This window comes from Passer domesticus, chromosome 4 (genome assembly GCF_036417665.1).
Source record: "Passer domesticus isolate bPasDom1 chromosome 4, bPasDom1.hap1, whole genome shotgun sequence".
NCBI lineage: Eukaryota > Metazoa > Chordata > Aves > Passeriformes > Passeridae > Passer > Passer domesticus.
The window spans coordinates 23,887,240-23,913,031 of NC_087477.1; the positions used below are offsets into that span (position 1 = coordinate 23,887,240).

The following is a 25,792-nucleotide window of genomic DNA, read 5'->3' on the forward strand; positions in this document are numbered from 1 at the left end:
ACATGAATATTTGATGTCATTTACTCTCACTCTTTGAGCTGGAGTGAGCTGAAGAAACAGGTATTTATGACCACACTTGTCTGAAAATAAGTGCTCTTATCACAAGACAATTAATAAATGGATATGTTCCTTTGGTTTAAATATTTACCCAAGCTGATGCTTTTCCTGCAATGCTGGTACTTCTTTTCATAATCTGTCACTAGCTATGGAAAGTCTGTGTTTTTATTTTTCACTTTCAAATCCTGCCCGGGTTTCTAACAGCTGCCAGGTGAAGCAGATTTCATCTCTCATGTCTGACCACCTGCTTAAAAACTGACATTCACAGCCTACACTGAGGCAAAGTACCAGGAGCACAAGTAGCTGCCTTTCTGGGGGCACAGATAAGGTATTGTGTGAGAGAGTCAAGAGTCCCTGACAAGAACAAAATTGTGAGTTTGGCTTTTTTTTTTTGTTCTTTGCAGTAGCAGTGATGGCAAGTCTGAACCCATGCAGGAGGTAATTAATTTGTTGGCATTTCATTCCAATTCCTTCTCTGCAGAATGGATCCTGGATCCAAATGTTGGCCCACAGGACACCAGGGTGCTAAGAAATGGCAGTGAGCTGTCCCACACAATGCATTTTTTATGTAGCTGCCTGTAACTACTCTCTGGAAACATTCAGTCCCAGGTCCTGTTTCTCTCACTTGTATGACAGCTGTTGAAGATACAGAAGTCTTGTTTATGTTCATAAATAGATTTTTGTAATCTTTCTGTAATAGAATATGCCAGCACAGTGAACTAACTGGTATTGTTTTATAAGTAGTGTTCCTGAAAAAAATATTATTTCTCTGAGAAACAAGAAGGAAATACCCAGCTCCAGAAACTCATCTCTTCTTCAGTAAGCAGTCAGTAATTTCTAAAACCCTGTCATTTAGCTGCAGAATATTTTTAGCACCTCTCAGTGTGACATACACAGAATAACAACTAGCACCCAGAACAGCACAGCCAAGGATATCAAAGAGACTGCACAGAGATCAAGAGCTGTTTTCACTGTTGCCTCTTGAATGCATGAACCTTACATAGGATAGCTCCTAGAAACCTGACAGTACTCCTGGGGAGCTGCTAAGCTTCATCTTCAAGACTTTCAAGTTTATCTCAAGGAACAAAAGGTTTTTTATGATGAGGTATCAAGGCAGGACTTTAGGTGTACAGCTGCCATTCCCAGTGATTATTACAGACCCTAAGCCTCCACTTTTCTTTACAGCTAAAAATCCACAACTCTGGATTTCAATGCAATTTGCAGATTATTCTTTTCAGCTCCATTCTAAGGATACTCTCCTGCTGGCCTGTGCCACCTCCTTCCCCTTTTGTTCCACAGCAAGCCAGATGAAGAAGCCTTTTGGAGAAGCTCTTCTCTGTCCTCATAATCTTCTTCCATGGCTTCTTGGTGCTGTCCTGAAAGGCTGCTGCATTTTCACTCCTAAGGCAGCCACGCCAGTAAAAAACACTGTCCTCGTTGGAAAGAGGAGGAGTCACAGCACAAAGCTACAGTGCCTGCTTCCAAGGCAGGCAGCTCTGCCCAGCCCTGGTCGGAAGGTTACACTTAAGCTACAAAGTGCAGCTAAAAGGGCACAAACCATAAGCCTTCTTCCCTTTAGGGAATGCTAAACTGGAATATCCAGGGAGGTCCATGCTTCAGATAGCAATCAGCAGCTGCCTTTCGTGTTCGGCACTCACTTGCCTGCCTTCTAAATTGTAGGCTTATGTATTTCCCTGCAGCTCTTCCTGTGCTGTTTTGTTTAGGGTTTTTTTCCCCCAGGTTTGAAAGTTGCTAGGAAATGGCAGCAGGAAATCCCTGCGGTCTGCCCTTTGTGGTGAGAATAACTTTTACCTTATTAGATACAAATTTATTTATGTAACAACTGAAAGTAAAACAGAATGGAGGAGGGGGTGGAGCGTTTGCGCTGTCACTTGTGCAAACTTTATCCTAACTTCTGTGTCGTGTCGACTTGCTGCTCAGCACTCCAGGATTTGTGAGTATTTCACAACTTTTGACATCCTCTTGTTTTCTTTTTTTCTTCGTTGGAAAGATGAGGGAACTTAGAGCTTAGTTTCAAATTATTAAATGCTTTTAAAAACTGTCTAATAAGATTTCTTATGAAGGACATAGTTTAAGTACTGTATTTAACCTTGCACTTGGTACCTGTTTCTCTGTTTCTGCTGTGTTAGAGAAATCAGCAAGTAGAGAAGACTGGTGCTAGCCCTTGAAAATTTGTCATTGTTTGCTAACAAATTCACTCAGCAAAAATGAGGAGAAAACAAAGCTACTGCTCTGAGCCTGGTTTAATATAGCAAAGACAGAGGCAAAAATCTGGGAGAAAAGTTATTTACTTCTTAGTGTAAACAGCTGAAAGGGCATTAAATGCAGGCAGAGAACAGAAAATCTGCAGACAGTGGAATCTTACTGAAAACAGTGACAGTTTCTGTAGATGATCGCAGTGTTATAGAGAGATTTTAGTCAGTAGTAAACAAGAGTAAACATATGCACTGGTGAGTCATGTTAAAAACAACACTTTCTACGTAGTCATAGAGTAATAGATTCATATAGGTTGGAAAAGAGGGAAAGATGTGGGGAACAGAAACTTGTCACAGATTGTATTGTCACAACCTGCAAAATTATATCTGTATAAGTCTAATAGGAAATTCTCCTTCCTGTGCACAACCCTATCTTGCAACTCCTTCTGCATAAAGGAGATATTTTTAGGCAACTTACTTTTAAGAGAGTCTTATACTGTGGAGAAAACTCCTGATGATAGTTATCACAGCATGTTTGGCTATACTCTCCAAATAGTACATAGTGAAGTGCTTCCTTTATCTCTCAGGGTGTTTAATTTATTTACAGTTACAAATTAATTTGGCATGTACCAGTTAAATGGAAACATACCGCAGGTTATTTTGTCTTGGAAGAAGAAAACTGTAGATTAAAATAGTCTAAACAAACAGCTATTAACTAGCTCAAACAGATATTAACTAGCTCAATAGAGGTGATAAATTTGGGAGTCTAGTGGGCTGTTTGAAGCCCAGAGTATGACTTTATAGCTGTGCCCTGCTCTGCACCAGAGGGCAGCAGTGGCAATCCCTGGTACGGGGGCTAGACCTCTGGCAATGGGATATCCGGGGGTGTGAGAGGGACAAACTGCTGGAATTGCATCCCCAGACAAGCCCTGCATGACACAGGGGATTCCTGGTTCTCTGCCTGGCAAAGCAAAGTGACTTAAGAGATGGAGAATGTTGACAGGCTGCTGCACGTCTCCTGTGTTACTGCCCCATTGCCCCAGGTGACCTGGCACATGAGGTGAGAGGCTCTGCAACTGGAATGGAATGAGGAGGGTGGTCCAGTCTGGCTTGGAGGTGTCACTAAAGCTAATTCAGCCTGTGCCCCCTGTCAAAATTACTTACATAAAAAGAAAAAAAGGCAGATTGATGTCATAGAAGATCCTTTCTGAAGGGAACAGAAAGATCCATATGCAGACCAGGCAGACTTCTTCAGGAAGTCTTCATCCTTCCTGGGGACTAGGTTAAAGATGTAAAGTGAAAGTGTAACCCTGTGGCACAACCCTCAGGTTATTATCCATTTTCTGTTTCTTCAGGTAGGCAGTGATGAAGTTGCAACAGGAAATTCAAGGGCAAGTAAGGGACTCCAGGGCCTTGGGATGATTGTAAAGGGATCAGGATCACAACTGTCACTCTCCTCTATCCATCCTGTTGCAGGGAAGGAATGGTACAATCCAGCAGACCAATACTTGGCTCCAAGCTTGGTGTCATCCATAGAATTCAGGGATTTTGATCATGATTTTGTCTACTTAACACTAGACCTTCTGACAATGGATGGGGTACACCTGTCCCAAAGGAGGAAAAGGATCTTTGTGCAGAAATCAGCAGGACTTATCAAAACAACTTTAAACTAAAATGGGAAAAGTGGTAAAACCAGGCTCACTAGAGGCAAACTTGAAGGTAGCCCACCAGTTTTTGAGTAACTGTGCTAGTGAGTTCCTTCTGTCCAGCACTGAAGGTAGGGGATGGAGATCCATATGGCAAAAAAAGACACAAAGGTCAGTGATGCTTTAGAAACCATGCAAGCACCTGAGAATGGTCATGTAAGAATTAGAGCTTCTCTCCCCAAGGAGGTGGTGGAATCAGCAGCTCAGCTGAAGTGTCATTACACCAATGCACACAACATGAGCAAACAGGAGCTTAAGCAGGAAGAAAATTAGGAGGGCCAAAGCCCAATTGCAGCTTTATCTGGCTACTGCCCTAAAAGACACACAAATAAAATTTCTGTGAATACATCAGCAATGGGACCAGACCTGTCAGCCTGACTGTGCTGCTGGGGAAGGTCATGGAGCAGATCATCTTGAGTGCTATCTGGTAGTAAGTACAGGGCTACCAGAGGGTCAGGCCCAGTCAGCAAAGAAGGGCATAAGGCAAGTCCTGCTTGTCTTATCTGATTCCCCTCCACAACAGTCTTCTGAAGAAACTGGATAGTCATGGGTTGAACTGGTGTACTCTTTGCTGGGTGAAAAACTGGCTGGTTACTCAAGCCCAGGATGGTGGTGAATGGAATTAAACACAGCTGGCAGTCAGTCACCAGTGGTGCTCTCCAGGGCTCAGTGCTGGGGCCAGCCCTGTTCAGCATCTTACCAATGATCTGGATAAAGGTGTCAAGTACACCCTCAGTCCCTTTGCAGATGACAAGTTGGATGGGAGTGCTGACCTCCAGGAGATAGGAAGGCTCTGCAGAGATCTGGACAGGCTGGATAAAGGGACCGAGGACAACTGATTGAGTTTCAGCCAGGCCAGGTGCAGAAGTTCAATCCCATACAACACTGCAGACTTGGAGCAGCGTGGCTGGAAAGCTGCCTGGTGGAAAAGGACCTAGGGCTGCTGGTTGGCAGCAGCTGAGCATGAGCTAGCTGTGCCCAGGTGACCAAGAAGGCCAATAGCATCCTGGTCGTAACAGGAATTAGCGTGGCCAGCAGGACCAGGGCAGGGATTGTACTCAGCACTGGTGAGGCCACACCTCGAGTGCTGTGTCCAGCTCTGGGCCCCTCACTGCAAAAACAACATTGAGGTGCTGCAGTGTGTCCAGAGAAGGGCAGTGGAGCTGGGGAAGAATCTGGAGCACAAGTCCTGTGAGGAGCAGCTGAGGGAGCTGGAGGTGTTTAGCCTGGAGAAATGGAGGCTTGAGCTTAACACTATCTCTCTCTCTACAAGTCCCTGAAATGAGGTTGTAGCCAGGTGGAGATTGATCTTTTTTCCCCAATGAAATAGCCCCAAGTTGTGCCAGGGAAGGGTCAGACTGAATAATACAAAAAGTTTCTTCACCTAGAGTGCTCAAGCATTGGAACAGGCTGTCCAGGGAAGGGGTAGAGTTACCAACACTGAAGATCTTTAAAGGACACGTAGGTGTGGTACTCAGGTTAATGTCTGGACTCAATGATCTTAAAGGTCTTTTCCAACTTAAACAATTCTATGATGTAATTACGAATGCTTTATGTCTTGCTGTCATTATGAATGTTTGAATTCTCTAGGAAAAATGATTGTGGTCAGATTCTGAGAAGAAAAAATGACCCTGAGCAACCAATGTGAATCGAGCAAAAGCCGTTTATTGTGCTTCTAAACATTGTTTATATTTACTTCTTATCTTGGTCTACACAGTCACACATTGTTTAATTGGTAGCTCTGCTTTGTCCATGCATCTCTTGATTGGTATCTCTACTTTGTCCACGAGGCAAGAACGCATCTCTTTCTTAATCTAGTTGGTAGATGCTGTAAGCGTAATTTCACTCGGGTTGACACCCCTTTGTCTGTCAGCAACTTTTCTGTTTCTTCTTTCTTCTTGCAACATCAGCTTTTTTATCCATAAAGATGACCTTGTTCTTTAGTTCCAGAAGGTTAGGCTGGTTCATTTAGTACATGTCCATTTTCCTGTAAATATGATCCTACAAGATCCATTCTAAGGCTGCCTAAAAGTTCACTGAAAATGGAGAAGGGTCACAGGGGACAGAGGTACAATGTGGAATAGTTGGGAAGTATGGATAATATAATGTTAGATTTTTTTCTTATGAGTGAAAAGTTTATCCTCAGCTTCCAGTATCTTTCAGGCCATGGACAGTGATATACTTGACACAAACCTCCAAGTGTCAGTTCAGGGTTCTGCCAGAAGAACGTTTCCCTTTTCTGTGCTCAGAGAGTTCAGCTTCTGCAGCCAGCACAGCAGGGAGAAAGGCAGCCTGGAACAGCTGGCTGTGAGACGTTCCACACTATCCAAACAGTGTGGTTTGTGACCCAGAGTGGGTCACTGCTTTGCAGGCCAGCACAGTGCTGCTGCTTGCAGGGATCAGGGAAGCACAGCAGTGCATACACAGTTTTTGGAACAAACTGCTTAGTCTGCACAACTAACATTTATTCCTCCTGCTTTTTTACATGACTCAGTCTTATTGCTATACTCCCTATTTCTACACTGTGCCATCACTAGGAGCTAAAACTTGGGAGCCTGAATACTCATGCATTCCTGTTTTTTTTTTTTGTTTTTTTTTTTTTTTTTTTTTTTTTTTTGAGGCTTTTCTGTGCACTGAAACACTCATAATGAAAGATAGTGATTTTAAAGGTTATTTTAACTACAGGACTGTAATTCACTGCCTATTTTTGTTATTGTAATACATTCCCAATTCTCTACACCAAATTATAGTGCTAGGCAAAACAAGAACATCCCAAACATGTCCATTTTCTCTCGATGCATGCTAAATTTTTTCTAATTTTGAAAAGTATTTTAAAAATAATTGCTTCGAAACGGAGGGAGAAAATCCCTACTCTCAGTTACTTATTATCTCTGATTTCTCAGAGAAATGTTTATGAAGCAAAATCTCATTTTCTATAGCAGTTCCCAAATTTAAAGACATTTTCTCACTCAGCTGAAGTGTCTGATTCCCATTTTACAGGTTTTTATAGGACAGAAATTAATTCCAAGAATGAATACAGACATATTAACAAACAAGGTGATAGAGTTTGTCTCTGCAAAGAGCAAACTCCAGTGGAAAGCACTATTAATGGTTCCCTATGGGAATGCATGTCAGAACTCCTTTTTGAGCCAATGTTTAATGGGACAGAACCATGTTGGAGGCCCCTGATACCTACACAGACAGATTATTCATTCACAGAGGGAAGAACTTCTGCTTTAATATCGTTAATCCCATACTGATTTACTTTCTCACTGCCTCTGTGCCAGAGAAAGTTCCTGCACACTGGAAGCTCCTGTGCTCTTGCTGGTCCAGTGCTGTTCCCAAGATGAGTCCTGTGATCCTGTGCTCAGAATGAGCCTGAAGGTAGGACCAGAAGAGAAGGGCATTTCATCCCAGCTGCCTGTACTTTATCAGTGTGAACAGAGATTCCACTTGACCAGGGCTGAGTGTCACCTTTGAGATAATGGTCTGTACAATGCTCTGAGAAGTCTGGTCTAGGATTTCCTCCACATCCTTTAACTGACTTGGGCCAGTTAAATGGGTCCTGTTCTCCATCATCCATCAGGATTTATGGGTGGCTAGGGCTAAATTTTTATATCATGATGAGAGCACAAAGAATACAGTCACCTTGGCAGCTAATAAAAGCTTCTATTTTCCATTCATAAACCAATGGACTACTGTAAAATAAGGAAACTGATTCCTATTTATTTACTTATTGTTTCCCTTAGAAATTAGTGAGGAATGGCAGAAATATTTGGAAGACATCAGGAGATGCACTATATAATTAAGCTGTTGTCCCTGCTGATAAGTTACTATAAGCAAGTTACCAGATACTTGCATCATTACAAATTATCAAGCAGAATTTCATGCTACAACAGATGAGGTAGGTCCTTAGTGGCAGCATAGGGTGATCCTTCAAACATTACAACTGAACAATTTAATGGTTTACCAATTGACTCTAATGTCAATACTTACATAATCTTCACCAAAAAAATGGTGGATGGGGCTTTTTTGCCCATCGAGGAATTGCTTTTAAAAGACTGTTTTATAAAAATATATGTAGACCAAAAGTGTTGCACTCTGTAGTAGTTTAAAAAGTCTTATACCAAAGTTGTTAATCCAACCCACTCATGACTAAAATTTATCAAATATATCAGGATGTCTTTCTGTAAGTGAAAATTAAAGAGAAGAATATTTACTGGCTGCAATTTATTTTTGAGTAGATGGACCATCATATTTTAAACTGCTAGTCAGGAATGATTCCCACTGCACCTTTCCATGGCTGCAGTGTCTTCCAGAAGGCAATGAATGTCAAGTGTTGGTAATTTTCTTCCCTAGAGTTTAAGCTATAAATAAGGACAGTGTGGAAAAGTTCATTGTCTCTGCTGGAGAAAGAACCTGATCTCATTGACTATGTAATGTCACCATCTGCCATGGACTGTGTTTGTGAAGATACAAACTGGACAATGCAGGTGTTGAGCTAAAAATCTTGTGAAAAACATATATAGTAGAAGACCCATTTTTGGTAAAAGAATAACAAGAGTGACAAGGTTTACTTCACATATCTTAAAACTAATTTTAACTGTTAATATTTTGTTAACATACTATTAACATTGGTTCTTTTTTGGTTGATAAGCAACATGATAGAAAGTTGGGCATGAACTCTGCAGCCTCTTTTGATGCTGCATTGGCTAATTAAGAATTATGGCACCTCCACCAGTGGGGCCTGCATATTTTCTGGGGTGTGACAAAACTGCTGTCTGTTTTCTTGTAAGTGAAGAAGGCCTTACCTGCCCTTCCAGAACTAAGGAATTCTCTATGGGAATCTGTGTGCCTGACTTCTGAAAGCTGCAGCTGGTTACTGCCGCTGACCTACTTGTAAAAGGAAAAGCTATCAACATGAGCACACTTGCTCAAAAACAATGAATGATATCTGTTAGTATAAGCCACACAGTCAAGTTGCCTCAGGCTGAATGTCAAATTAACCTCAGGCTGAATGCCATGAAAATAATAAAGGCAGAAGAGGCATACCTGTTAGAACAATGGTGTGCAGTGTGCTTATAAGAGCACAACAATGTGAGTCACAGTGGCTCTGTACTCTACAAAGAACTGTAACCTTTGTCAGAAAAACAAATGCAGCTTATTTCCCTGACAGTGTACTTTGGCAGTGGTGTAGCTCCTAGAGGTTTTCTTTATGCTGCTTCTTGGAAGGGTGAATAGGTCAATTGTTGCTTCACTTCCTGAGGTTTGATTAGTGCTGGAATTGTGATTAGTTGTACTCGGGGCTGCCACATGCAGTGGAGAGGCTGGGCAGCAGAGAAGGCGAGAGGAGGGTGGAACTGGGAGCTCACTGGTGCCTGTTCTCAGCCTGGGGATTTCAAGGGTAAACCTGTCCTGCAGTGACCAACACTAGATCCTGCTGATGGCCAAAGCCATCACACTGGGGTTCACATATGCTGCCTCACTTCTTACAGCTTTGTTTCCCTCATTTTGTTTAATTTTCAGCAATTTTTGTTGACTAAAAAAAGATCTACAGCCTTAGCTACACTATCTTATAGTAATTACTTACATGGGCACAAGAAATGTGACTTTACACTGGCTAGAATACACACACACACACACACACACATATATATATGCCACTTACCAGTATATTACCCATTTTCTTCTTGATCATGGGTTAGTTAATTTTTCTCAAAAGGATGGGAAAGGATAAGAAAAGAGGAATTTCACTCTACAAATACAAAAAACATTGGAAGAAGCTAAATATTTTGGGCCCAATATGCGATACCTGGGGATAATTTTTTTTTTTTTTTAAGTGATTGTTTAGCATTCTCTAGGATTGTCTGTGTTCACTTTAGCCCCCAATGTGTTCTGGTGCAGCTGTGAGGAATTGCAGCCATTTTGAACTGAGCTCTTCAAGGATATATTTTTCTTCACGCTGTAACATCTTCCCTGGAGAAGCCTGAGCTAGCATCTGAGCTAGCTGACTATGGCAACCAGAAATATTTGCTTGGGGAGCATGAAGCATCCCATCCTAGGGGCAGATATGCAAAGCCACTAAAAGGGAGGATTTCTTGTGAGTCAAAACTCAGAAAATTATTGCTGCTTGTGAAAAATCTGTGTTAAGGAGTTTGCTCAAATCACAGAAATATGGTGAGATGAAGGCAAGGAGAAGACTCAGGGCTGCATCCAGCTGCTTTTGTCATTGAACTCAGGTTTCCTTTCTGTGATCTTGTGTCTCCTTTTCTACACACCTTTTTGGTCAAACAAAGCCATTTATACAGGGGTTTGGTTTGGTTTTTTTCCAGGAGCTTGGTCCACTAAGTGAAAACAATCCATTTGGTTTACAAACGCTGTATGAGAAAAAGGAAATCATTACATCATACTCTGATTAAAGATTTAATACCTTTTTATAATTATGAAGTCATGGGAAGGCAGTGAGCATGGGATTGAGTTTGAAGTTGAGTAGAATATGCTTTAGTGATCATAAATCCTTCTACTTCTGCTACTCTCAAACTTTCTCCTTCCTTTCACTTCAACCACGTCTTAATTCTTTGCTGTGTTCTCCATCCAGTCATACAACTCAAATTCCACTTCTGTGCATCAGCAGCATCACTGATTTCTGCTCCTAAGCCTTCACAATGCTGTTCCTGTAGAAAGCCTGTGCACACAAATACAAAAAGTTCTGCTTGTCTTGGAAGCTCTGAGATGGAATATGTCCGTGAAGAGACTGCTGTAGACCACCTACACAATGCCAAAAAATCTCTTCTGCAATTATGTAAATAAAATAAGCCACTCAGGACTTGACCAAGTTTATGCAGGTTTTCTAGGCTGCCCAACTTGAAAACACTACCACAAAGCACAGCTTCAATTAAATACTTATAAACATTATATATACATGAAAGAAATACATATTTTCTGCTAATTTGTTTTTGGAAATGAGTGAATTACTCCTTTAAAGGACTTAAAAGAAAATCATTACCCTGAGTAAATAATTCATTGTTGAAAATTCCAGCTCCAATAAATTAATTTTGATCAAAATACAGGTAACTGAAACTGAGTCTTATTGTTTGAGACCCAGCTGCTGAATGGCTACAAAATCAGTGTCTTTACACATTACAGAAACAAGACTGTGTTCTCAGCCCATATCTCTGAAATTCTCTGTTCTTAATTTTCTGAGAAGACAATGCTTATGCAATCACACATCTGTTTGTGTTTTCATATTTCCATCCTCCACCGTATTTCTTTTTATTTCATTGTATAGTTCATATTTGAAAGAGACACATACAGGACCCTTCTTCAAGCCTCCCACTTAAAGCTGGGCTAACTTTGACATCAGAGCAGGTTGCTCCAGCTTTGATTGATTTTTCTGTACCTCTGAGGATGGAGCTTCAACTTCTGCAGGGAGCCTCCTTCACACATTTATTTTCTTGCAGATTATGTTGGGACTACTTTAATAAAAATACTAATAATGTCCAAATAAGCTGTTCTGTCAACATGCTTTCATTTTCTGCTGTATCTCTTTGAGCTCTTCCTATGAGTAAAAAATGTATTGCTTGAACAAAATATTAGCTTTTTTCTCTAACCACAAAACTTGCAAGATTTGAACATGAATCTAGAGAAAAATTATAAAAGAAAAGAGAAACCTTCCAATTTTGTAATTTTATTTTATTGTGTCATCTGTAAAAAAGTAATAAAAAGGGCAATGAGCTTGTCAGACAGTCACCATGATTGTCCTGAGAAATCAAAGATTACCTGTTGCTGACAATACATAATTTCCAGGGGAACCCCCTTTATCCTACAGAATTCAAAGATAAGATTCTACTATCTAAATAAAAATAACCTTTTCAAAAATTTTGCCTTGTGTTTTCAATTGATTTATAATATATACAGGGGACTTGCAGAAGTTACAAAATTTCAGAGGCTTCCTGCTTTGAATGATCTTAATGGATGGGCTGAAAGCCACTCAGAAATCTATTGTGGCTTTATACTTACATTTTTTTCCCCCACGTGCAGGTCCCAAAATGTAGTTTCCTGATCCAGATGCTGTTCTTCTCTTCTGAGTAATGGTCCAGCAGGCAGGATGCAGGGGAAGGCACGGCAAACACAAAACTCTGCTGGAGCATTGAGCAGGCTGCAGGGTCAGGTAAGGATCATTTAACAACATGATATCTTTTTAAATTTCAGCAAAGCTTTTAATGTTATTTTGCAACCCAACATGAAAAGTAGGTAATAAAGAAAATTTAAGGCTTGGAAACATCTCCAGTATTTTAGACTAAATCCTTACACTCTATAATTTTTGTGTTGGTTTTTCTGCTACTTGTTGTTCAGTTTTACCAGAATTACGTCGTAAATAGGTCTGGGTTTTTTTCACATTCATATTTTCCAGTTGATTTGTGGCACAGCAAATTCTAGCCAACTTTTCTGCTCGGTCCCAATCTCTGTGTCTGGCTGATATTTCACAACATGTGAGGCCAAAACCCCTGATCTTTGAGAGTATTTACTACACTCTTTACTGCGGGGTGAAATCCTTAAAAGTGTCCAGCCTCTGTAGCACTCTTCAGAGCTCCCCACACATCTCCTAGATGATTCAGTAGCAGTTGCATTTCCTGTAGTGCTGTGGCCAGGTGACCTTTTCATAACCCCAAGGTCATTATCTTTTGGTGTTGTCCCAAAGCAGGTTGTGCAACGGGCAGATCCACACTCAGAGCCGAGGTATTAGACATACTTACACTTCTGTCCAGAAATGGAGGCTGGATGGCACCTCCACAAAGCCAGCACAACAACTATTGAAACTCTTCACATTTTATAAAATTTTAGCAAACAGAGGCATTAATGTTCATTGGCTACAAGTCACATAGTTCACATTAATTCTTCTTTTGGTTGATGGTTCTTATGTTAATTAGTCCTATGCTCAGTCTTTCTCATCTTTTACGCTGGCTTTCCGGTAGTTTTTCTACAGAAGTCACAAAACCAATTAATCATCTCAAATTTGAGTTAATTACTGATTGCCCAATAGCTTTGTATGATTTCATGCAAAGTGCCAGAGTGATTGCATCAGTCTAAGCTTTTATTAAAAGCATGAAAACATAGACCTCCTGATTTTGGAGAAAAATTTGGAACTCAAGTGTCAACAATGAAAGCTATGGAAAGTTGGAAGCAGGTCACGAGTCACTGTTTTGAGCATGCCAGTTCTTCCACCATGATTGCCAGTAATACATGCAAATAGCCTAAGGTTATTTTCTCTTCTAAGGCTGTAAAAAAATCAAATGCATGACAAGCAAATAAGTATTTACACTGAGAATTTCAAATGCACATTCAGCCAGTGTTGTTTTGACTACAGGATTTCCTCAACAGCTCTTAAAAGTATATAAAAAGCCATTACTCTTGTAGCAAGATGCAGACACAGGATTGAGTGACTAGCAGAAAGCAAGTTTGTTTTGCCATATGGTCATACTAGTGTTTCTGTTATGACTTGCCTATTTAAATGCCTTCATCCTTCATGAAAAATAAAACATCTCATGTGTTCTGGAAGCAATTCTGTTAGCTTCCAAAGACAGTGAACATTTTAAAATACAACTGTACCAGTGCCCCCTTTAAAGGTATATGTAAGTTTAATGGTTTTTGCCATTAATTTATCTTCTCTTAAATTAACAATTTTATACTGTTTCTTATATTTATACGCAGTCAATGGCGTAGCTATAAAGGTACAAACAAAAAGACATCCTTCTCAATAATGTTTAGTTTCTAAAAACAGGTGTAACACCCAGCCAGATACAGCATATAGGTGTAACATCTATGTTGTGTCTCTTAAAAGAATTAAAAGTGCAGATAAGTTGAAAATATAAATTATAGTAGAATAATCTACTGTTAGGAAAAAAGCTGAGGAATTCCAACCACTAAGAATAAATGTATCATTGTGCACTCTGTGATTTGTACAGATTTTTTTCCTTTAAATCTTTAATAATCATTAAAGACTTGAACTATATGATGCTTTGAACTATATGATGCTTGAACTATATGAGCTATCTTTTCTCTTGTTTTCAATGGAGATTATTTATATAAAACAGTCTTTAAAACTACTGCACAAAAACTAACTTAAGTACACTCTGATATCAGAAGTTTCAGAACAATTTCCAGAGATTGGCTCGAGGTATCACTCTTTGCAGAACAGGCAGGTAGTTACAACATTAGCAGAAATTTAGGAACCAAGGTTCACAGTCTGTTTCCCAGAAATCAGATCAGCCTTCCATTACCAAAATGGCTGAGTAACAGAACCTGTCTGTTGGCCACTTTTTATGAGTTATCTTCACACATCTGAAGAAAAGAGGCCATAAACAAAAAGTTAGGAAGTAGCTGATCCTTGGGAACTTGACAGGGAAGCAAAGGAGATGTTAATCTGTAGGGTCACAAGTAACCCCTTACCCAAGGCACTGAAGAAGCTCCTGCTCAGTGCAAGTCTGTGAGCTGTGGTGCTCTTCAGTGGTTCTAGAAGGTCACTGTTGAGGAGATTGCTGGATGAGTTTCACCTGACATGTTTCTTTAGTATAAACCACTAAACTAACATAGCAATGAGAACAAAATTAAAATAGAGTGAGGAGATGTATGTTTCATCTGGCGTATTTCTTCGCTGATTCTAAGAGCCACTAGTGCAAGCAGGATTTTTCTCCTGTCCATGTTCCATTGACTTCAGTCCTCTGACATCCCCGGCCAAAGCTGGAATCAGGCCTTTTTTGCAAAGCTGAATGAAGATGTGTTCTGTCTCCAAGTTTTCCAGATGGTACTGGGAACAAGAGGAAGACCATAAAACAACCATTCCATAACTTATGAAAAACACAATTTTCATCATTGTTGCCAAGGAGAAACGGATGTAACATTTTATGTTCCCTAGCTCCCAAGTGAGGATAACAAACAAAGTCTCTTCCATGGGTCATTCTATCTACAGTCTCTTGAGATTCTCCCGCCTGCATATTTTGTCTGGTGACTGAATCACAGGCACAGGAGTGATATCATACGAGTGTCCAGGACATATTTGTGAATCACTGTTCTTTCACAGCATTCAGCGGTAGTTACCCAAGCCAAGAAATAATATTTTCTTGAATTAAGTTATATTAGGTAAAGTTTATTCAAAGCTTTTTTATTTCCCCCTGGAGGAAAGAGAGAAAAATGTCACTATGGTGACTTACTTTCAAACGAAAGTAAATTTGGGTGGCAGTGTACTAGCACTTTTATTTAATTAAGAAAATTTAATTAATAAAATCTCCCCCTCTAAATACAATCTAGAAGTTTTACTTCATTCCAAGACAGGTGATTAATTAAGTCCTTTCATAGGGAATGCGGGATTTTGTTGGACTGACTACAATCACAATCCCCTAGTGGTTTCAAACAGATATCCTGAGGAGGTTAGACAGCAGTTGAGGGAGGAAAAGACCTCACAGTGGCATTTGTAGGTACTGATTTAAGGAAAACAGATATAGAAATAACAGTTTCTACGATGAATTGTCAGTTATTAAAAAGTAGAGTTTGTACTAAAATATATATTTGTCATGCAATTTTCTACACTCTCAGCTTCCAACTAAACTTCTAAAGAAAAGGCTGCTATAAATGTAGCTGTTTCTCCTGCAACATGACACACTGCACCAGATTATTTATGTCTCAGAATACTCTTTGCAAAGTAGAGTTATTAACCTTTATATGTCTTGGCTGACTTCTCGTGTGGTATTTTCCCTCTCTCTTGAATCCTAAGTATGCTTTTCTTCACATCTCCTTGTCTTACATTCAAGCAAACTTTTCAGCAGAGAGCCTTGATTTGCATGATTTGTGCTCTTCTCTTCTCTCTCCTTAATTGCTCTGCAATTTTTCTCATTTAACCAGTTGTTTGTGTTTCCTAGAACCTATCACTGCAAATCATCAGCAGATAGAATAGAGAGACTGCTCTTGTGACTTCCCATTTCCCACAGAAACAAACCATATAACTGCATGTTTTTCCTTTTTAATTTTGTTTTATTACAATTCCAGACAAACACAGTATTATTTAATGGACTACAGCGTTTTGCCTGCTCCTTTTGTTTTGTACAAAAGAGATATTTCTCACCTCATTATCTTGTTCCACACAGTTAGAGACTAACCCCATTTTCCTGTTTCCTTGCTTCTATTCAGAATGAAGGGCTGTGCTGTAATTTACACTATCTTAGAATTTTCAAGCATATTTTGATGGATTCAGTCCTTCAAAGATACAGCTCTCTGGGCTACTGAAGAGGCCTGATTTTAAAGTTTTTTGTAGTAAATGATGTGAATTTCATTTTGTATCATGACACTAACGCAAGGGGAGATGATAAAATAATATATCAACATTAAGGTCAGGAATCATATGAATCAACTACAAAATTTCTTATTCTATCTGCTGATGATTTGCAGGTAAAAATTGCCCATTTAGCTTGAGGGGTATGCTGTGGCATTTTAGGTGCATGTGTCTTCATGCCCTTGTGACTAGAATAAAGTTAATTTTCTTCCAAGTACCTGGTGCAATGCTGTGTTTTGGAACTGAGACGAGGATAATGTTAATAAAACTCAGGTTTTAGTTGTTGCTAAGTAGAGTTTATGCTGATATGTGAGGACATTTTATCCTAAGATTGACCATTTTTGCTATCTTTGGAGCAGGGTGGTTGTTTGCCTGAAAATCTACATTGGCACTCAAAGAGTGTGGACATAAACCCAGGCTAAAAAACTCTGCTATAGGTATCTGTTGTTACCATTTGCATTGTCTCTAGCTGATTAAAACACCCAGAGTAGCTTTCCTTTGTAGCATTTAAATTTAACTTTTCTCATGTCCTACTTTTGAAACAATTCCTTCTCTTTCCTTCTTTTTTTATTTTTTTATTTTTTTTGGACAGAACCCTTACTCATCTCCTGTCCTCATGTAACTGAAAATATCTCTCAGATTCATAAGGTTTTATGGTTGCTGTAGATTATTTTGCATAATTTAAATGAAACATGAATATTTCAGGTCTCATTTTAAACTGTGTGCAATTTCAGGATACACAGGTCACAGTGAGGACAAAGTAGTTTCCTAGTAGTTTTTCTCCAGCTAAAGATGAACAACCTGCCAATAATGCAAATTTATGTACTGTGCACTTGTGACAATTTTTAAAAAGAAAACAATTTGACTGAAACTCTGAGCAAGATAAAGTGTTAAGAGTGAACTTAAGCTCTGTATTACCCTTCGTAAAAGTGACTTTTCAACAACAACATGGTGCAGTAAATGCTACAAGTCATTCTCTGCCTCAGGTCTTTAGGACCTGAGGGGTTTTGCCAGTACCTTTCCTAAGAGTTCAGTGCTCAAACCATATCAAAAGTATGGAGCATCCAAAAACTGTGACAGAATGATTTATCTCAAAGCAGCCTATGACACCTGTTTTGTCTGGACTTAAATATCAGAAAACAAAATAGCCTTCATTTAAGTAATAAAAACTATTTTTTAATTTCTGTTTATACTTTAATTATTTCCTAAAGGATCATTATATCTAATTTATATAATGAATTAAAACTTTTGTAAATGGAAAAATCTTTATTGAAACATCCTACTTGGCATTTCTAACCAGAAAGAAACCAAAATGCCAAATTTTAAGCAATTTTTTTCAGCTACACTCAGATTCTTAGCTGTTACAAAGGTTTTATCCTATAAAATTGTAAACAACAACTTTTTGCTTTCTAGCTTGTATTGTAATGTACTTACGATTTTTGTCAGTCTGGATGCCAAAGAAATGGGACTGGAAATAACATGATCAAAGAATATTTGAATCTTGTCTTGTGTGAGTTAAATGTCCCTAGCTAAACTACTTCTCACATAGAATTAAAAACTGAACATTCTCAAAGTAATAGTTATTCTTTTTGCTCACTGCCCCTCAGATTTTCTGAAGGACAAGGAAGCACCTTTGCAAAAAATATGCTAAGCATTTGAGTAGTATAAATGCTTCACTCTTACTGAAATGAATAGAATAAACTGGTATTTATCATCCCTTCAGCTGACAAAAAACTTGGGTTGGTACTTGGGTTGGTGGGATGCAACTTTGCTACATGCTCTGAAAAATTTTACACATTCCTGCCTTTGTGTAAAAAGTAATCTTGAAAGTACACTGTATTTTCCCAGGTATCTAAAATTAGTAAACAAAAGCCCATGTTTTTTGTTATTCATCATTGAAAACTAAGAGAGAAGAAATTTGTTTTCTCGCAGTTATATTGCTCTGTTTTGAAATGATGAAAATGTTCTCACAGTGCCTGGCAAATTGAAAGAAAATTAAAGAGGTCAAACCCACAAAAAAACCAAAACAATTTGTTTTCAAGAAAAGGATAGATGCCAGCATTTCCTCCATTGTAATGTCTGGAAATAATATGTATTTTTATTCAATTATTTATTCATTGTGACATTGTGACTTTTAGAAAACTTGATCTGAACTAAAAAAAGAAAGCTATGTTCTCTTAGGTTATATATGCGTGTAAAACCAGTGCTCTTCAGGAAACTGTATTATGAAGAGGCCTCATTAATGTAATACTTGCCATCATATTTTATGATTAGAAGTTAACAGTGGCTATAAAAATTGAAATGTAAGCTGAAAATATATTTGCACAGAAGAAAGTTTTACATAAAATTCGAATAAACTAATTAAATAGCAAATACTTATCTATGCTGTAAACAGCAGGGAGAAAAGGGCTAGAGAAGTTGTAAACTTGCAAATGCTAGCCCCAGATTTGACAAGCTTTATAAGCAGTCTCTTTTACTGGAAAACAACGATACATGAGGGAGATATCAATAGGCTCTTCCCTTGGTATTCTCAGCTGGAAGTAGATGGAGACATCAGGCTTTGCTTGCAGTCAGCTCTGCTGTTCCTAAATCCTGTGTGCTTCTCTAATTCACATTAGGAGCGTGTACCTATTTTAGCCTGTTATGAATATAACCTCATCCTATTACCCATAAGGTGTGTACTACAGGAGGCAAGCACAGGCTAATGAAATGTCATTATATGGAACATAATTCTTCCAGCAGGATTTTCTGCAGGCCTTTGAGTATGCAGAAGCTGTAAAGAAGTTCTAATATGAAACAGGTCATGAGCAAGATGACTCCTGTGGCCATTCTGATGTGAAACTGTTGCTAGCTGTCTATACAGGTATAAAATAAAGATCAATAATGTCCTTCAGGCTCTGAAAGCAAAAGGTAGAAAACCCAGTGGGACAAAAGCAGACACAGCAACTTGCAGGCTCAATGTCCAGGTGTGAAACAAATGATAGCATTAAATGTAGCCTAATCAATTGCAAGAAAAACTTTCCGAGGCAGCATAGAGTAATGACATGAATGCATAATGGAAAAATCAAAACATGAATTAAGAAGAACATTTTGTTTCCTGGATCTGAAATGCTGCTGGACCTGTTCTTGCAGAAGCTTGGGAAACTCAAGGTGTGTTTTCTCAGGAGGAGTAGTCCAGTACAATAGTTCAGAAATTCTGCTGCTGGAGGGTAGGAGCAAAAATGAGTGAGCTTAGAAGCTTAGAAATGTAAAGTTCCTGGTTTTAGGGAAGGAAAGGGTAAAATCCTTCAGCATGCACATTTCAGCCATACTCTGCTATGCTGATTAGCCAGTTTGTGTGTCCTATGGGGAGGGCACAAGGAACATTGGAGAAAGTTTGTGCTCTTTTGAGCCTTCAAATAATTATTTTTGCATTTTTTGCATGAGCAACAGCTCTGTTTTTTGTTTGGGAGTCGGTGTAATCTATCAAAGTAGCTAGAATGTGCTGATGTGTTCACTCTGACCTGAGACAGATGTAACACAACCACATTTTGTTCTGCTTTTGTTTCCCTTCTGGAAATAGACAACCAATGCTATCACTGAAGTTTTTAAAAAACCTCAAAGATTAATGCTTACATGTACAGAGTCAGCTGACTCCTTGGTTCCTTGAGGTCCCAACTGAAATGCCCAGAGATTTATTATGAACAGCACATCATAGAAAATGCAGTCATAAAACTTGGGTATAAAGCTAAGTCTAAACACATTCCAGCATATAGTCAGCAGTGTTTCGGTAGCCAGGTGGCAGCCTGGGACTCATCTGTGATAATTCCCATTAATTTTCCCTACTGTCTTCAGCTGCATACTGGCACGAGCCTCTATGTGCACAATGCCTATTATGCTTTTTAGACCAAAAGACGCCAGGCTGTATGTGAACGGCCAGATATTTTTGCCAACTTTTAAATTTGATTACCGACCAGGAGGACCTTACGTGGTGTTTGGATGGGTATCTGCCAAAACCCAAATTTGTTTGCTGTTCTTTGCAAGACAGCAAAATAAATTGTTTGTAAAGTTGTCCTTCCACTCAGGAGAAATAGGTACCTTGCTCTGGTGGCAGGGAAGCAGTGAGCTGTTGGGAAAGTAAAGAAAAGTCTATATACCACAGCAGAGCTGTACTGCCTTCAGAAAACTGAGTTGTGTTCAGGCACACAGTCTGACACACAGTTATTAATATCACCAGTCACTTTTCTATTTTTAAATAGAGACCATAAACGTGAAGCAGATAAAACACTGTATCAGCCCTTGCTTAGAATGACATGACTGCTTTCTAGCTCTACTCTTCAAAAGTGATAAAAAAACATGCTTGAAAGAAAATATTATGGAGAAATCTGATCTTTAACTAATCTCTCTAGTATGCTTTACCACAATGTGAATGTTGCACATACTTTACCACTGTATTGCACTCAGCCCCTGTTACATGTAGAAAAAAGTGGTTCAGTGTGCAAGTTCATAATGGCTACATTACACAAAAATACATTCAAAATTTACATGAAAGAGGGAAGTTTCCATAGCACACACACTAGAGCTTTTCCAATAATCACTTCTCCTGTATCCAAAGACAAGAGACTAAGAATGATTGTCCTATTGCTGTAAGTATATTGCACTATTATTTATAAATTATTTGTAAAGAACGTTAAACAGAAACACTTTGTTTTCCAAATTTTCTTTCCTTTTCTATGCTTATCCTATATTAAATAAATCTGTAATAGGGATACTTTGTTCTTCTTTCTTAGAATCCTGATTCTAGTTTTTTCTGCCTATTCATGTGTTTATAGTGGTCTGTGTGCTGTTTCCTCAGTTGTTCAATGACTTTATTTTTCCCTGGTTAATATTTTGGTCAAATTCTCAACAACTCTGGAAATAAAAATTTCTTTGGTTTCAGGAAAGCTATTGCAATTGTCACATATTAGGATTTATTTCTGCTCTTTAAAGAACATTAGGAGCAGAAAAGAAAGTAGAATGTGTCAAACTGCATAACGCCTCCTTAATTCAGGATCCAGCAAATTCCAGCAAAATTATCCCTGTAAAATAGGGCCATGGATTATAATCCTTTTTAAAAAAGCTCTGAAAATACTGCCTAACTTCACAATTTTGAGAACTACATTTGCTAATTTTAGTATTTTGTCTCTTATAAGCGTGTTACAGATCTCTATCAGTATATGGTCTTACTCACAGTCTTTAAGCTGAATATTTTGCCAAGGATGAGATATTATTTGTCCAGCAGCTGTTACTGTAACAATTATTTTTATGGTCTCAGAGTTTCCAATGTTATGCATCAATATGACAAAATTTATAATTTTTTTGCTGTTCAAGTTTCCATGTTTAATACTGTTTTAGTTTTTAATATCCTATCCTAAAGGCACAGAAACTTAATCCATAATTGTGTTCTCATTCCCTGTTGGGTATTTGTTACTATGATAAAAATATCACAAATAATATTCACAAGGAGTGCCTAACAGCAAATGTATAGATCAGAACACATTTTGCTAAACAAACCTTAGTTCTGGCTCCATTTTGTGTGGTTTATTAATGCCCTTTACATTTTGAATCCCTTTTTATTCTCACTGCTTATCTGTGAGAATTTATTCTGAAAGGCCTTTTAACTAGCTATTACATATTGCATCCTGAAGGTGTCATTTGGGGATAAATGGTCAAATCTAACCATCTGTGCCATACAAATTATTTTTTTCTCTGAATTTTTTGTTTACTGTGTATTTGAGCTAAATTATTTTTGCCACTAGCAAAGTTTAGAGAGTCCCTGTGTCAATTGTGTTTGGCAAGCTAACCTAGCATTAATATTACATATCCTTGCATCAAGAAAATATTAAGTTGATCTTTCACAATTTGAGGAATGATTGATACCTTGAAAAGAGACTTCCATTGCATGGAAGGAGGAAAAGAGAAAGAAGCATATATTAGCTTTCTTTCCTGGCTGGATTTTGCTACCTGCCAAATATAAGGTCTGTAGCTAAGTACAGGACACATCTTCGCAAGGCAAGAGTCTGAGCTCTGGGCCTCAAGCACATTTTGCAAAAAAAATAAAGGTCAAAAGAAAATATTTAACTTCTTACATTTCATGTTCTGATGTTAAAGGTATTGAATGGAATAGCAATGACTCTGTGACCTTTCAGCAAAATTTTCAAACAGGCATTGCAAACTTTACTCTCTAGCATAAATGCCAATTATCAGGAACGTACAGGAGAAGAAAGGACTGTCAAAGCAAATCAACAACTACTTAAGCAAAGAAAGAACATATAAATACGAAATGTGAGTAAACTGAGAGAGCCTCCTGACATGCTGATTACTGAAAATACTCTTTTGAAGGTTAACACTTCTCTGATACAGGCGGAATAAGCAGTGTAGGAGAGTACTCCACAAGAATGTCACCACTATACAAAAAAAAAAACAAGAAAAGCTGTAGTTCTTGGTGAGAGAGAAGGGAAAGTAACCAAATAGGAATAGTACTTAAAGAATAACCAGTTTTATTGCTGAGGAAAAAATACTTTAGCCAGCCTAACTCTAGCTAAATACAAAACTGTTAAAAGCACTTCATGTCATAAAACCTTAAACATTTAACAAACCAAGGCATGGTTTGGCTCTCAGCCAGACAAGCATTCAGCCACGTGATTCAGTTTATGACCTAGTAATTCCATCGGCTTCCTTTCTGGTTCAGTAAGTACAAACCAGACAAAAGCATGGAAAGCTCACTCTTTACATTAAAACTTTTTGGAGGAGAGCTGCTGATAACACCTGGTGGAGCTTGAGGGCAGATTTCCAAGGCTTTGGTGCAAAGACTGATAGGAAGGGAGAAGAGGAACTACAATGGATTCAGGCACCATGATAGCGTGGAAGCAACTCTTTAATAGTTGTAGCATCAAATGGTATTCAGAAGTTACCAGAGATGTAAAATAAGTTTTTTTTTGGCAGTGGTTTTGAGGGCTGTATGTGTAGGTAGCATTTGCGAGAGTTTCTTATTGTCTCAGAGAAGATTAATGTGGTTCTCTGTGTTTATAAATTTGAATAATTACATTCTGACACTAATTCAAATTTGGGACTTATTTTTCTTGCTTTCCCTTTGGTTGTTTCCTATAAGAAGCCTAAAGGAACTTAGTTATGAAAGAGCAGAGGGATGCTTCAGTGAAACTGCTTCTTTGACTTTCAGCATTTACTCTATGAGAAGACAAAAGGAACATGTCTTTTCTCTAAAACTTACTCATAATCCATGAAAATTTTATTTCAAAATTACTTATTTGAGGGCTCAATATGGAAACATCTATCTAGTTCAGACGCACTGCTTTATTTATGGGCTCCATTCCTCTTCCAGTCACAGTTTATGAAACCTTTACTCTCTATGGCTCCACCCCTGGAAAAAAAAAATTAGAAAAGAATGCTCTTTTGGTACAAGACTAGGGAAAAAAGTTGATTTTCTTCTCAATCTTACGGACTCTGACATTTTGTATGCTTCTGAGCAGAGAGAAGGAGCTCCAATATTACACACAATACAAGACCTTGAATAGATGCAGCACTCTAGCTGTGCAGTGACTTGGTACTTTGTCCCCTTGAAGGTAATTAATTGTTCTGTCCCCTTGCACTAGAGCAAGAGGACAGAAAAGTTAATTAGTGGAGCCAACAAGCAGAGGATAGCAGAGCAAGAGCCATGGGGTGAGATTTTGTTGGGGAAGGAGGCAGAGTTCACTAAAGGAGGCTCTAATTATTGTGGCAAAAGAAACATCGAAGAATTGCTTCAACAGTGCAAATGAGTGGGTGTAAAACTCAGCTGTACATGATGTAGACAGCACTTGAATACAGATCTAAAAAGACCTCTACTTTATGAATGAGACATTTCTTAATAAAATGCCAAAGGACTGGAGAGAGCTGGAGGTGATGATAAGATTTTAGAGTGAAATTTGCAGCAGTAACAGAGAAAAGAAGATTTAAAGTACTTAGCTGCAGAGGAAGCCAGAGAGAAAATGCTGAGGACACATATTTTTAGAACAGGGAGAAGAAGAGACCGACTAAAATAATAATACTAAATAATGTGCAAGAAGTCTAGTGCACTACAGAATGAAGATGAGAAATGGGAAAATAGATTGTTATGAGAGAGAGGTGCTTGAGAAGACTGGGAGCCAGGAAAGGGGGCCGATCAAGGGAAAAAGCTGTATGCTAGAAGTCAAGAAGTTACAGAAAATTTGAGAGTATCAAAAATTAAGAAGGTTAGACTTCAGGGCTCTATGGTTTTTTATAGGGTGAGAGTTTTCTGCAAATGGTGAAAGACTCTCAGGACATTCCAGGATTTTGAAAGAAGTGGACATAAAGTTCTGGCAGGGAAACATATTGAGGTCTGAGCCACCAGTCGTGAAGAAAACACTGGCAGTAGTTCTGTTTTTTCCATAGAAACTGAAAATGGTATCACCAGTTTCTAAATCACTCATAAGATCTGAGTACATTGTATGCTTCTGGTGACTAGTTTTCAAGAACAAGGAAGCAGATGAGGAATAAAGATATAAATAAAGAATAAAAATACAGTTCAAAAGAAGGAGAAAAAAGAGAAGACCATTACCAATAGAACCAAATGGCATAACCTGGAAATAAACTTTCTTATTTATGAATATCTTATCTCAGGGATTCAAGGAGACATTTATAAGCAAATATTAATAAAGAAGTTTAGACATACGGTCTAAACATAGGCAGAAACATGTAATTTTAACTGTTTGTATTTTCCATCACATGTAACTTAAGTACTGTAAAAAGCCACGAATATTTTTTTTTGAGCAACTTAGATTATTGTTTCTGTGACAGCCAAACCAGCAAAGTCATTGGCTGTTGCTGCTTTGTTGAGGAAAGGTTTTTTCATTTGCTTGCTTTTAAAGATTTGCTTCTTTAAAGAGAAAACAATACAACTGTATCTTAGATATCACTCAGAGGTAACTGCTCTTAAAATGCTTAATTTAAATTCATTATTAAAAACCAGCATTTCTTTCCCAAACACTGTGTATATCATAATTTATTTTTGGAAGAGAATATATTAATTTCAAAAGGCTTTAATCTTTAGAGTAGCAAGTAGTCAGGACACAAGCTACAAGCTACCAGAGATGTAATGAAGACAGAGAGTAATTAGTTAATGATTACAGAGAGTAAGAAACCAAAACCAGACATTATCCAAAGAAAATTTTGACATTACAATATTATGTGTTCAAGGCAGGAGAATGATTTGTAAAAGCTTCTAAGCCAACTAGTATGCTTCTGTTGTTGAATAATAGTTTGGATGAAAGAATTAAGAAATTCAAGTAGAAAATGGCCCTGCATTAGGTCTGCAAAGGAGTGTGTTGGGGGATGCAGCTGACATTGAAACCTTCATGAACAAATGGAGTACCCTTTAGAATATGCATGTAGTATATTTTTCACATATTTATCATCAGTACAAGATTTCTATTACTTCTAAAAACTAAGCA

General features: G+C 38.3%; 1 protein-coding gene across 5 annotated transcripts in view; it reads left to right on the forward strand.

Moving 5' to 3' along the window:
• The first annotated feature begins 286 nt into the window (after positions 1-286).
• Positions 287-25,792, forward strand: part of IL15 (interleukin 15) — a 43,238-nt gene continuing 17,732 nt past the window's right edge. For 2 of the 5 annotated variants that reach the window (XM_064416569.1, XM_064416568.1), the window contains exons 1-3: positions 317-428; positions 539-2,011; positions 12,020-12,149. In XM_064416569.1, coding sequence (XP_064272639.1) covers positions 12,087-12,149 — 63 coding nt within the window. In that variant the 5' untranslated portion in view covers positions 317-428; positions 539-2,011; positions 12,020-12,086. Of the gene's footprint in view, positions 429-538; positions 2,012-7,266; positions 7,364-12,019; positions 12,150-25,792 lie in introns of all 5 variants that reach the window. The other 3 variants (XM_064416570.1, XM_064416573.1, XM_064416572.1) reach the window with 3 other exon arrangements.